General features: G+C 38.8%; 1 protein-coding gene across 4 annotated transcripts in view; it reads left to right on the top strand.

Annotated features, from left to right (window-relative positions):
* Aff1 (ALF transcription elongation factor 1) overlaps positions 1-13,360 on the top strand; it is a 189,444-nt gene that overhangs the window by 70,496 nt on the left and 105,588 nt on the right. Inside the window, exon 2 of one of the 4 annotated variants that reach the window (XM_048784857.1) lies at positions 2,231-2,342. The exons of the other annotated variants lie outside the window; for them this stretch is intronic. Within the exon in view, the coding sequence (XP_048640814.1) occupies positions 2,305-2,342 (38 nt within the window). The 5' untranslated portion in view covers positions 2,231-2,304. The remainder of the gene's footprint in view (positions 1-2,230; positions 2,343-13,360) is intronic. 4 annotated transcript variants of the gene reach the window in all.

Raw genomic sequence — 13,360 nt, 5'->3', positions numbered from 1 at the left:
TTTTTTTTTGTTTTTTTTTTTTTTTTTTTTTTTGGTGGCTCCAGGGATTGAACCCAGAGTCACTTAACCACTGAGCCACATCCCCATTGCTTTTTATTTATTTTTTATCTTGAGACAGAGTCTTACTGAATTGTTAAGAATGGCCTCAAACTTGCTGTTGTCCTGCCTCAGCCTCCTGAGTAGCTGGGATTATAGTTGTGTGCCACTGTATCTGCCTCATCCAGATAATATTTTGAGGTTCATATGTGGCATGGACTGTGTCAGTAATTCTTTTTTTTTTTTTACTGGATGGTGTTTGATTGGGTGAGTTGGTCTGTTTGGAGTAACACTATGAAATTTGAATGCAAATTCTTGGTTAGATACTTAGGGGTCGAATTTCTGGGTACCATGATGGTTTTATGCTTTATTTTTTGAGAAGGTGCCAAACTGTTTTCCAAATTATATGCCTGCCATAGCCCAGGTTTGTGTCAATCTAATAGTTTCTTGTAAGTCATTCAATAATATCATGGTTATTTGCACTATGAAAAGAATAGTTCTGAGATGTGATCAAGTTTGTATTTGATATTAGAAAATGTATAAAATTCATATGATTTAAAAATCTCAACTCATATTTTTCTCATAGAAAATTTCAGGTTTTTTTTGGTGCTTAGGATTGGGTGTTTTGTTTTTAGTGCAGAGGATCAAACCCAGGATCTAGTCCTGTGTACTAGACACATGCTCTACAACTGAGCATAGGTCCTCAGTACACTTTAAACACATTCTTCATTAAATATAAATTCTTTATTTTATAATTGAAATTGGAACTTCACTGTTATTTCATTGTGTTTTTAGATAAATTTTTGCTCAGATAAAAATGAGCTGTTATAATTCTCTAGAAATTCACATACAAAAATATGTTACCTAAGTGAAGCTTCTAGAAATTATTACTAAAACATGGTTCCTGAATGGGGAACTTCAGAAAAAGACCTGTTTCATGAACAAAAAAAATATTTCATGAAATACTCTGAAAATATCTTTAGGCACACATTTGATGGTAAAGAAAATGAGTTGTCTTTAGCATTCCTTAGCTATTCTGTAAAAGCTGTGAAGCCCTGGTTACATGTCTTTTTCATCTCTGCCTTTGAATCTTCCCAGTTTTCTTTGAATTTGGAAGTCTCCAAATTTTATTGGAATTCATTGCTCTGGGTATTAATTTATATCTACTTATGGATTCTATCAGTATTAATAGCTTTATGAATATGGCCAATTCACATTCAGTAGCAATATATGTTTATTAGCTGTTTATATTATATATGGATGCATGCTTTGTTGACTGAGAGCCAGCTACTGTGTGTGGTTTGTGCAGGGCTCTAAGGTGATTAAGATAGACACACTTTCCCTGGGGATTGAACCCATGGGCGCTTAATCATTGAGCTACATCCCCAGTCATTTGTATTTTTAAAATTTTGAGACAAGATCTCACTAAATTGCTGAGGCTGACTTTGAACTTGTAATCCTCTTGCCTCAGCCTCCCCATTTCCTGGGATTATAAGCGTGAACCACTGTGTCCATCTAAGGAGGTCATAGTTTGATGGAGGAGAAAGACTCAAATAATCAAACAAAATGGCAAATAAGACAGGTATAAACTGTGTTAAGTACTGTGACAAAAACGAACAGCGTACTGTGGCAGGGTAGCAGGACCTAGGCCAGGAGGACCTCTGAGGGAGGTGAACATCAGAGGAGAAAAAGCAAGCCAGGACATATTATAGAAACGTAATTGTCCCTCCAGAATGTCATGGAAGTAAGTAATAGTGGTGGGACAGATGATATTTTTTAAACAGGTGAACATGGTGTTAGGAAATAACCATCATATGGCAGTTTCCTGAAATAAAAATTTGATTGTTTTAGTGGGTTACTGTACTGTGAAAATTTAGCCCTACTGTTTAAAAAAATTTATTTTAATGATTTCAAAATGAATGTCATAATATAACTTTAATTTATAAAGTAGAGGCTGGAGTTTTTAAGAGTTGCCCTTAATTGATACATAAGCATATTAGTGTTGAAAAGAAGTTCAGGGGACATTTTTTTAGAGTTTGGGAACTGTCAAATAAGGGATGTGGTAGAATTAGAGAAGTCCCAGCTCAAGTGAATACAAACATAAGGAAGTGAAGATTTAAACAGTAAGGAGGACTTTTGTCCTTGCTAGTAGAAATAAAGGTTGATTCACAAAATAACCTTTCATCATGTGAAGGTCTGTTCATGAGAAGTGGAGAGAAGGTAGCCTCCATCTCCGCCAAAACCAGATCTTGAAGAGAGAAATAATTTATGTGTGTTAATCAAAGCCCAGGAATGAGCTTCTCAAGGTAGGTAATTAAACATGGAAACATAGTACAAGTGGTGTTAATACATAAAATACAGAAATAGAAAATGGATAATCTTTCACCTTTGATATTTCAAGAAGTAGCAGATGGTTTAAATACCTTTTTTCTCAAGGGATTCCATGGCTTCTTGAAAAAATGTGATCACAACCAACTAGAACCTGCAATATCTTCTGTCTGTATCTTCTGTGATGGTATAAAATTGCTTCAGGGATCCTGGTTTCATTATCACCTCATCTCTCTTGTACTTCTGTTTACAGTTATTTTCAAATGCATGTATTTAATTGTAGACTATTTGTGGTATAATATGTGAACATTTTTGTGAATATTTCACAAACACATAAAAGGAAGTTATTTTCTTTCAGAGAAAATACAGCGTACTATAGCAGGGTAGTGGGACCTAGGCCAGGAGGACCTCAGAGTTAAACATGGGTTTTTATTAACCCTCTCCCCCTTTTAAATGTACAGTAGGCCCTCAGTGTAATGTCCCCATGGCTCCTATAGTAGCTTTGAATGGTCCTGTCCTACCTGGCTTCCTCTGCTGATAGCAGTTACTCCTATTCTTGGGTCTAAGGCAGGAAACAAGGGCCTCAAGCCCCTGCTTTTTATTGTTGTTTTATATTGTTCTAAAATTAAGGTATGTAAAATAAAAATGTATATTAGCCCTGTCAATTTATTTCTGTATTTTAATTTTTGTTCGGTTGATCTTCCACAGACTGGGAGAAGAATAAAAGTTTTCAACAATTAATGGGTTTTTATTTCCCCTACTATCTTAGGGTTTTTGCTTTATAAATGTTAATGCACTGTTTTTGATGCATAGATATTAATAATTATATACATATTATTTATGTGTGTGTGTGTATTTTTTTGTTTGCTTGTTTTGGGTTTTTTTTTTGGGGGGGGGAGGGGCTACTGGGGCTTGAACCCAGGAGCACTCTACCACAAAGCTATATCCCAGCCTTTTGAATTTTTTACATTTTGAGACAGGGTCTTGCTAAGTTGCTGAGGCTGTCCCTGAACTTGTACTCTTCTTGCCTCAGCCTCCCGTTGGTGGGTTTATATAGGTGTGTGTCACCACATTGGCTGATATGTTCTTTTAAGATCACCACGTATTTTGTTATGTAGTCTTACTGAAGGTTTCTCTGAATGTTAGGTGAATGGAATACACATACACACATATCACATAGACATAATATTTAGAGATGTATATCTTTAGTTGAGTGTGGTGGCATACACCTGTAATCCCAGTGACTCGGGAGGCTGAAGCAGGAGTATGTCAAGTTCAAGGCCAGCCTCAGTAACTTAGCAAGACCCTGTTGTAATGGTTTGGATGTGAGATGTCCCCCAAAAGCTTACATGTAGACAATGCAAGAAAGTTCAGAGGAGAAATTATTGGATTGTGAAAGCCTTAATCCAATCCTAATAGGGACTAACTGTGGTAATGGAAGTAGTAGAGTGTGGCTGGAGGAGGTAAGAATTGGGGTGTGGCTATGGGGATATATTTTGTACCTGGAGTGTGGAGTCTCTCTCTGATTCCTTATCACCATGTAGCTGTTTTCCATCGCCACACTCTTCCACCATGATGTTCTGCCTTGCCTTGAGCCCTGAGGAATAGAGGCAGCTGGCCTTGGCTGAGACCTCTGAAACTGTAAGCCTCCCAATAAACTTTTGCACCTCTACAATTGTTCTGGTCATGTCCTTTAGTAAACAACAGTGAAAAAGATAACTAAAACAGAAATTGGCACCAAGAAGTCAGGTCCTTGCTGTGACTAACCTTACCATGTGGTTAATAAGCATTTGGAGCTTTTTGGAATTGGTGGGAGGAATTTTGAGATGCATAGCACTGGGGCTGGCGATATAGCTCAGTTGGTAGAGTGCTTGCCTCCCATAAACAAGGCCCTGGGTTCAATCCCCAGCACCACACACACACAAAGTTTACTCTGTATGTATTGGATACTTGTAAACTGCTTTTAATATTATAGGAGCTCACAATGTGAGATTGCCTTGAATCATAGAGAAGACTCTGGACTTGTACTTTGAGCAATCTCAGAACTGTTGAGAGGGGACTCTTGGGAATGGACTAAATGTATTTTGCATTGTCAGATGAGTGTGTGTGAGTTTTGGGGGACCAAGAGTGGGATGTTATTGTTTGGATGTGAGGTGTCCCACAAAAGCCCACGTGTGAGATGGTTCAGAGGAGAAATGATTGGGTTGTGAGAGTCTTAACCCAATCAGTGAATTAATCCCTTGATAGGGATTAACTGTGGTAATTGAAGTGGTAGGGTGTGGCTGGAGGTGTTGGGAATTGGGACATGGCTATAGGGTGTACATTTTGGATCTGGAAAGTAGACGTGAGCTGCTTCTCTTCACCACACTCTTCCTTCATGATTTTCTGCCCCACCTTGAGCAGGCTGGCCATGGCTGAGACCTCTGAATCCTTCAAATAAACTTTTCCTCCCTACTGGTCCGGTCCTTCAGTCAAAGCAACGAAAAAGCTGACTAAACCACCTGTCTCAAATTAAAAAATAAAAAGGCTTTGGGATGTAGCTCAGTGGTTAAGTGACCCTGAGTTCAATCCTTGATTTAAAAAAAAAAAAGTGTATCTTTAAATCTTTCATCCATGTGGATTTTAGTTTGGTTTAAGGAATGAGGAAGAGTTCCAAAACCTTTCCTGTCTCTTCTCAAACTAACCATTCTGTTCTCTGTTCAGTCCCATTGTCACCCTCTCTGTGCATTTATAGACTGTTTCAGGACTTGAAAGAGCTGATATCCCTTCTTTACCCTGCTACTCTTCACTCTTGCAAAGCACTTTCCGACTTTTCATGGTTATTTTCTCATGTACATTTTTCCAGATGAACTTCAGTGTTTTGTCAGACAACTTGTGGCTTCTTAAAAGGATGATTTCCTCATAAATTTATAAATCCTCATCCTGTTTTTCAAAATATTAAAGTTTAAAAAGGGATTAATCATGTTCTTTGTAGGTTTTCATGAACTGGAGAAGGGTGAATTAGAGTGCCAGGGACTTCTGAACCTCGAGCCAGGCACCACTCATTTACAGAGATCTTTGGGAGTAGTCCTGTGTGCCTTAGGTTTTCCAGAAAGAAGCAAAAAGTACTTTAGCTCTTTTCATCAATTAATGTATTATTTAATAACTCTAAGAGGTGCATCATATTTCCATAGGTAACTTACATCTGTTTTTAGGCAGAAGGAGCCTTTCGTGGTCTCAGTGTTGCTGTGGTTAGCATCTCACTTTATAGCAGACTTTTTATTTAGTCATTCTGTCTTGATAATTATAGATATAATTTAGGCTCTTTAAATTCTTTCTTTTTTTGTAATTCAGTAAAACTAAAGCAATAACAAAGTTAATAATAATTAAAATGAAAGAGTAATGTCTTCCTCTGTCTGAACAATTTGTCCAAACATTTTCTCCTTGCTCCCTTTTCAGCCTTTTCCTTACATGTTAAATATTTTCACATAGTTGAATCACTCTCTCCATGTGCTTGATAAGCCAGTCAGTCAACATATAGGGTAAAGGAGGTTGGATTTACTTTAGACTGTTGGAGTTTTGGAGGTTGTCATTTTGTCTTAAATTTGAAAGGGAACAGATAAATCTTTCAGATCTTTTATGCTTAGAAATGTCATGCTAAGAATAGATTTAAAAAGAAGCCAAAGTAGCCCAGTTAATATGACTAAAGCAAGGTGTTATTTTATACATTGCACCAGGATAAGGTAGAAGAATGCACTGGTGAGTAGGTTTCATAAATGTTAGTCTGCTCATGATGCCAGTGATGGAAACTACTGAGCACCATATATATGTGCTTCATTAATTCATATTTATTTATAAATTGGTCATAGTTGAAGAACCTAGTATAGCCTACAAAATCCTAAGAAATGAAGACTCCTTCTAGGTTGTTTTCTACTCATAGGTGGCAGATATATCCATGCGTACTAGCACGGATGCAGCCATTGCCTCAGTAGAGTAAGTTGGAATCGAACATGCAGACTGAAATCAAGTTTAACTGTTAGTTTAAAATTACCTGATGAAAAATCATAGTTATTTTTTTGTCTTTTGTTATTACTTACATTTAAAACTTGACCTGTAGCAACTGTCTTCAGATTTATAAACTTTCACCTAATTTACATTTGTTTAAGTTATATCAGAGCTGGTAAGCGCCTGTAGTCCCAGCACTGACACAGGAGGATCACTTGAGTCGAGAAGTTTTAGAGACCAGCCCGGGCAACATGTTGAGACCCTGTTTCAGAAAAAAAAGAAAAAACCCAAAACAAACAAAAACAACCCAACAAACTTTATATTATTGTATCAGGACCAGAAAATTTGGATGCTCATATTTTTATAGACTTCTTTTAAAAATTGTGCTCTACTCAGGGACAGAAAGAGCAACTGAAGCTGGATGTGGTGGTGCACTTCTATAATCCCAGCAACTCTGGAGGCTGAGGCAGGAACATTACAGGTTTGAGGCAGGCCAACCTGAGCAATTTAATGAGACCCTGTCTCAAAAAATAAAAGGGTTGAGGTTGTAGCTCAGTGGTATAGCACCCCTGAATTCAATCCCCAGGACTACACACACACACACACAAAACTGAAATTATTCATTTGTTTGAATTAAAACAAAATTTCCCAATATGTTTGTAATTGAGCTGGCCAGAGTTATTTCAATCGTATTGGAAATTTAAAAACAAAAAGAAGTGTAGATGGTTTCAGTATACCATTAACTTTCTCCCATTGCCCCTCCCCCACAAAAATGTATTTGGGGCACAGAAAATGTTTTGTAAAAGCAGCAGTGAAAGTCACATGATGAAGGTTAGGCCCTAGGCTGGAGCAGAATTTTTCTTGATCCAAAATGTCAAAACATTTGAAACAAGAATGGAAAATGGTGCAGTTGATTAAGCAGCATTTAAATGTGCTTAAACAAGTAGGTTCATTTTACATTTATGTTAGGTTTTTGTGGGGCTTATTTTGGGGGTGGTTAATGGGAGAGAAGGAGAGATATAAGAGATCTCTAGATTTCATTGGAAAAGAAGCTGGGAAAAATGGATTCTTTAGGGATTATTTCAGCTGAACTTGGACATTTTGAAAGAGGTTTATATTTAATTTTGATCTACAAGAACAGCAGTTGTTTATTAAGCAATCATTTATTAGATAATATGCTATAATCTGAGCTGGGAGGGAGCTCTGCATATTTGGTGGTATTTATTCTACAAGGCAGTGCTTATCATCCCCAGTGTGAGAAACTGAGGCTCATGGAAATTAATTGACTTGACCAAGATCTTGCAACCAGCTGACCCATAGCCTGTTAAGCTGCTCTTGACTTCTGTGTGTCTTCCGTCTCCTTGAACACTTGGCCACGTGGCCAGTGCTCCTTTATTTACTGGTGGAGCTAAAGAAGAAAGGGAAAGCAGAATATGGTTGGAGCTGTCTGTCTTTGAAGTAAGCTGTGACTGAAACAGGAAAAAGAAGATGAGTGGGGGAATATGGTGCGTGCAAGATTCCTCTTGGAGTGAAGAACTGTGAGACGGTTGTTTCCGAACGCTGGCTGCTGGGAAATGCCTTTCCCCCACAATTTGGTTGCTACAGGGGGAATTTGGAGACATGACGATCTACTTATAATTCAGGAATATCTGTTGCTCAGTCAGCTTTGGTAATATTTGTGAAGGAGAATGTATTGGTGAAACCTTTTTGTGTAAAAGGAATGACATCCTTCTATGCCTCATCCTCCTTTGAAGATTTTGTTGCTTTAGAAGAAACTAGTTTTAGAATGAAACTGATAATCTTCTACCTTTTCCTAGTATGAAATATGTGCATTTCTTTGTTTCTGTTGCAATACACCACATTTTGTGGAATCTCCATTTTCCTAGGGCTCTCTTGTCCTGCTGTGCACGCTGTCAGCTCTAGGGACCACTGTATTGTGTTTTATCTCAAATTGTCTTACTTTCTCCTTAGGAAGGAAATGGTGGGGATGGTATAGGAAAGGGGAGCATGGAAAGAAAAAGGGATACTGGACCAAATATGTACCAAGTTTTAGCATTTGGATCTTAATTATGTGTGTATATTAATAATAATCCAGTTATCGAATGCTTACAGTTCTAGGCACTGAGTTCAGCACTATGTTTGCATTATTTTATGCAACAACCCGAAACCCTTGGTACGATTTTCATCTCCATCTTGAAAACGAGGAAAATAAGGCCTAGAGAGTCTGTGACTTGTCCTGCTGATCATTACCTGGTAGTGACAGGATCTTAGAGGATATCATCAATGTAGATATTGGGGGAAATTTACCATGTCTTTCTGTCCTGCACTCTTTTGGTGGCTGCTATTCCAGTAGGAAAGTAGCATAGGGCCTTGGTAATACTTCTCAGTCTCACAGTGGTGGTTCTTAATAGGGGAAAAAACGTTACCACTCTATGCTAGGGGATATTTGGCAATGTCTGAAGACATTTTGGTTTTTGCAGTTGGGAAAGGGGTGTGCTACCATCACCCGAAATGGGGGTCAGGATGCTGCTAACATTCTACAGCATACAGTGCAACCCCACCACAAAGAATTCTCTGGCTCCAAGTGTCAATAATGCCATGATTGAGAACCCTTGCTCTACAGGTTCCCCTGGTTCAGGAGTAGGGGGATATTTGTGCTTCATGGGGCATCTGTGCTTTGTAATCAAACTGAATCTTGCCAGCCCAGGTGCTAGTTGCTCAACCTGTATTTGTTTTGGACACAGCATGTGCAGGACACTGCTGGGTGCCATGTGGGTTCTGCAGCCTGTGGAAAAGGAAGTGGTCAGACTTCTCATAGAAGTTTTAAGAAAATGAAAGGAGCACTTCTGAATGTGGTGGTGAGAAAAGGAGTTCGTTAAGCAGAAGTGATGTGGGATGAGCAGAGGCTTGGATAAGGGCCAGTGGGGTGGACAGATGGAGCAGTGGTTGCTAATTTGGAAAGTGTAAAACCTGAGATAAAGAGCACTGTGTTCTTCTCAGGGCTGGAGGGGCCTTTGGGGGGACATTTTCCAACTTCTCCTTTCTCACCCTGCCTAGTGCTCTCTGCTCTTGGTTATACTGTGCATGTCAACAGCATTAGCTCACCTAGTCCTCATTAGCTTTGTGGTATTACTAGGTCTGTTATCATCTTCTCCCCATCTCTTCCCAATTGTAAATGACTTTCCCAGAGGACCACAACTAGGAAGTGGGAGAGTCTAGGTTTTAGTTCTTCACTAACTTCAGAGGCCATTCCCTTAACCAGCTTACTGTGCTGGTGAGCAGAAGGTTCTATCCTATGCTGTATTGCTCAGCCTCCTAGCTGCCTTCCTCAAATTCCACAAAGTGAAGCAGGAAGCCCACAAACAGCAGTCTCCATTTGGGACCTTGAGTGGCCATCAGTTGCTCTGTAGCAGAAAATGGTAGACAGGTTGGATCCTGATAGCAGGTTCCACAGGGAACCTCTGCAAGAGCAAAGAAAGACTTCTGAGTAGTGGTGCCTCAGCACATCTTTGGGTACTAGGTTGATGGCAGCAGTCTTTTTGAACTAAGTGCAAGAAATCATGCAAAAGAGAGATTGATCCTTATAAGAAAACCATCACCTATTGCATTACAGATTTATTATATGAAATGCTTTTAAAAACCCACAGCTCTCTGGTTTGGTAATTTTGTGGGGAAGGACTTGCAGGAAAAACACTTGGAAATATGAAGAAGGAAATGTAATTGTGCTGCTTTCTGCCTAGGCACTAAATCAGTACATGAAGAAACAGGACAAGAACCAGAGAAGACTAGTTTTCTGAAGCCTCACAAACAATTCCCAACTAGGGAAAAGTAATGAATTTTAAAAGAATGAAGATTTTGAAAGAATCCCCCAATGAGGATTGGGGGAGGCACCAGGGGAAGGTCATTAAGTCTTCACAGTGGCTGCTAAGGAGTTTGCCCTGAAAACTTTGCAGGTGGGAATGTGTCTCCACTGGATCACTTGTTGCCCAGTAGAGCCAAAAGCAGAAGCCAGAGCAATCTGTTCAAGGAGTAAGGCAAGGACCCTAGTTTTGTTTGATGGGCACACTCATATACACACATGCACGCTTCTGTTGTTCAGTTCTCCCATAGCCATCTTGCAAGTTGAGGGCTACCCTACTCTCTTTCCTTTCATTGATCTACTACACCATCTGATAGATCCATTTGTGCTTCCAAATCACTCCTTTCTGATAAAACATGAAATTTAACGGGACGCCCTCTAGGTGGCCCAGAGGAGGGTCTGATAGAAAGATCTCTGACCAAACAGTAGTTTATTCTTGTTTTTCCCTAATGTTACAGTAAAAATTTCAAGCACCTTTCAAGAAAAGGTGAATGAATAGCATGGTCAAAAACTTCATCCCAGATTGTAACTATTATCATTCTATTTTACTTGTGTTACCATATATTTATTTGCTTCATTATTGGAGCCACCCAAGAATCTGCTTTTTTTTTTTTTTGCTTCTATAAATGCAAATATCAACTGCTTTTTCCTAAATACTTCAGCTTGTATATCATGAACTAAAGTGCAGTTTTGCAGCTTTTTTCTTCTTCCATAAAATATGCAAAGAAAGGCACAAACCTTAAGTGTACTGGAATGTTGTGACAGTATATCCATCTGTGTAACTCAAACTCCAAGGCAGACATGGAGCTATTCTTAGGGTGATTTTTTTGGTGGGTAGGTGGGAAGATGATTAAAAGATGAGTAAATGTGCACATACCTACTTTATTTTTCCTCCACTCATACTATCATTTCTGTTTTTAAAAAACCACAAAGTGAGTTGTATGTGCTTCATAATGTGTCAGTTTGTAGAGAGTATGTGGGTGATTCCTTGAGTTCCCACCCAAGAACCCTTAGATTAAGGTACTTTTCTTCTACCTAGGTTCTCTCTTACTGAGAATTTTCTGGATTTTTATTAAGTTATTATGATTTTTGACCCACCTAAGATATCCTGAACATTGTTTTAAAAATAACTTTCCTATGACTATAATAATTAATATTTCTTCTGTGACTGGTGATATCATAACTGCTTTCTTTAAAACAAGCAAATACCACAATCATTAGAGATGATTTTTGGGGCACAAACACTTCCCCCAGTGAAGACCTTGTCAATAAAGACTTCTGTTCATTCTCCAGAACTTCCCTACTTTTATGTAACAGTAAAAAGCATGTGACAGAATAGAACTCAACCAGCCCCTGCTGTTTTAAGAGGGCATTTATTATATAAGTGCTGAAATAATTGGATTGTGTTTTTCTCTACGATTATGCTGTTGAAGTGGTGAACAGGCTGGCAGGGTTCCCCCTAAAATAGATGGCCTTAATTGGTACCTATCATCATGTAGGGTCTTTTATTTCTGTTCTCAGGACCCTTTGAAGGGTCAGGATAAGAGAAACTGAGAATGACTGGATATCCTTCCAGGTAACCTGATTGTGTATCTATAGATGACCGGGGTCCCAAACTAAAGTTGGACAAGTTGTCATTTGTCAGTAAAATTACGTGGTTGTAGTTACCTACTTCTTTCTATTCTGTTATCCTTCCAACTTTGGGTAAAATGTAATATAAATACTCCAGCCTTTCTTGGCTACTTTATTGTAATGGAGTAGCTGAGAGTCTCTGCGGGCAGCTGGTGAGTAACTAACTACCTTTATTAGTGAGAGGTCTCCACTGTACAGGTTTGTTTGTTTGGGTGCCAAGGTTTGAACCCAAGGGTGCTTTACACCGAGTCACATCCCTAGCCCTTTAATGTTTTTTTTTTTTGTAAGAGATGGAGTACCAGGGATTGAACTCGGGGGCACTCGACCATTGAGCCATATCCCCAGCCCTATTTTGTATTTTATTTAGAGTTACTTAGCGCTTTGCTTTTGCTGAGGCTGGCTTTGAACTGGCTGTGAACATCAGATCCTCCTGCCTCAGCCTCCTGAGCCCCTGGGATTACAGATGTGTGTCAACCACCATGCCTGGCTCACTGTATGGGTTTTTATTTATTTATTTATTTGTTTATTTGAATCATAGTATTTATTTATTTATTTATTTTAGTTAAATTATTCTGTACAGGTTTTTGAAGTGGAAGGAGTAAATAAGAATATGAGGTTCACTCTACTTCCATTTGAAGTTGGAGGTTTAATTTTACGAAGGCTGTCAATCTGTTTCCTCCTTTTACTGACAACCTGACTAATGTCCTTTTCTTTAAATAAAGGTATTCAAATCTAGTGATGCAATCTCCTGCCAGACTTTCATAGAATTGAGGCATTTGGGAAATAGTAAATTCTGACCTTTAATAGCAGCCACTGCCTTAACTCTTCATATTTTCCAAAAGCCACACCCGCTGGTGGGGTAGATATCTTGGGGACGTTGGATGGACTCACTGTGCCTTGGGAGTTTAATCTATTTCTTCTAATGTTTTCTTTCTTTTGTTCTATTTTATTTTTTAATTTGTTCTAATTAATTATACATGACAGTATCTCCTAATGTTTTCTTAAGCTCTGCTATCTCTCTTGTATCCTGTCCTTTCCATTTATTTCATTCTAAAATTGTGAAGAATTTTAGTACAAAATCCATTATTCACATGTAGCCATAATCAGTGAGTGGACTGGTTTTATGCCTCATGGATCTTCTGTACTCGCTCACTTCACAATACCTTGGAGGCTCTTGATCTGCAGGCCAGGTACCATTTTGGAGATGGGGAAGTGGGTTCCTAACATCACACAGTGAGTGGCATTAGAACCAAAGGGGCTGCCAGCTTGGCACATTTCCCATCACACATCACAGTATGCTCATCTTTTGGAATAAGTGGGACAGGCATTTAAATGAGATAAGGATAAGTGGGGAGATTTTTATCTTTTTCCCCTCAAGTCAGGAAAGTGGATATGGGGAAATTGATGTTATCAAAAGACCTCTTATTCTAGAAAAAATGACTTCAAAAGCAGTCTCTACTGTTTTTAAAATGAAAGACCTCAAAGGGAACTTTAAACCACCCCCTAACCCCCCCCCCCCCC

This window comes from Marmota marmota, unplaced genomic scaffold, assembly GCF_001458135.2.
Source record: "Marmota marmota marmota unplaced genomic scaffold, marMar, whole genome shotgun sequence".
In the NCBI taxonomy this organism is placed as follows: Eukaryota; Metazoa; Chordata; class Mammalia; order Rodentia; family Sciuridae; genus Marmota; species Marmota marmota.
Note: the sequence above shows the minus strand (reverse complement) of the source record. Positions and strands in the feature narration are given on the sequence as shown.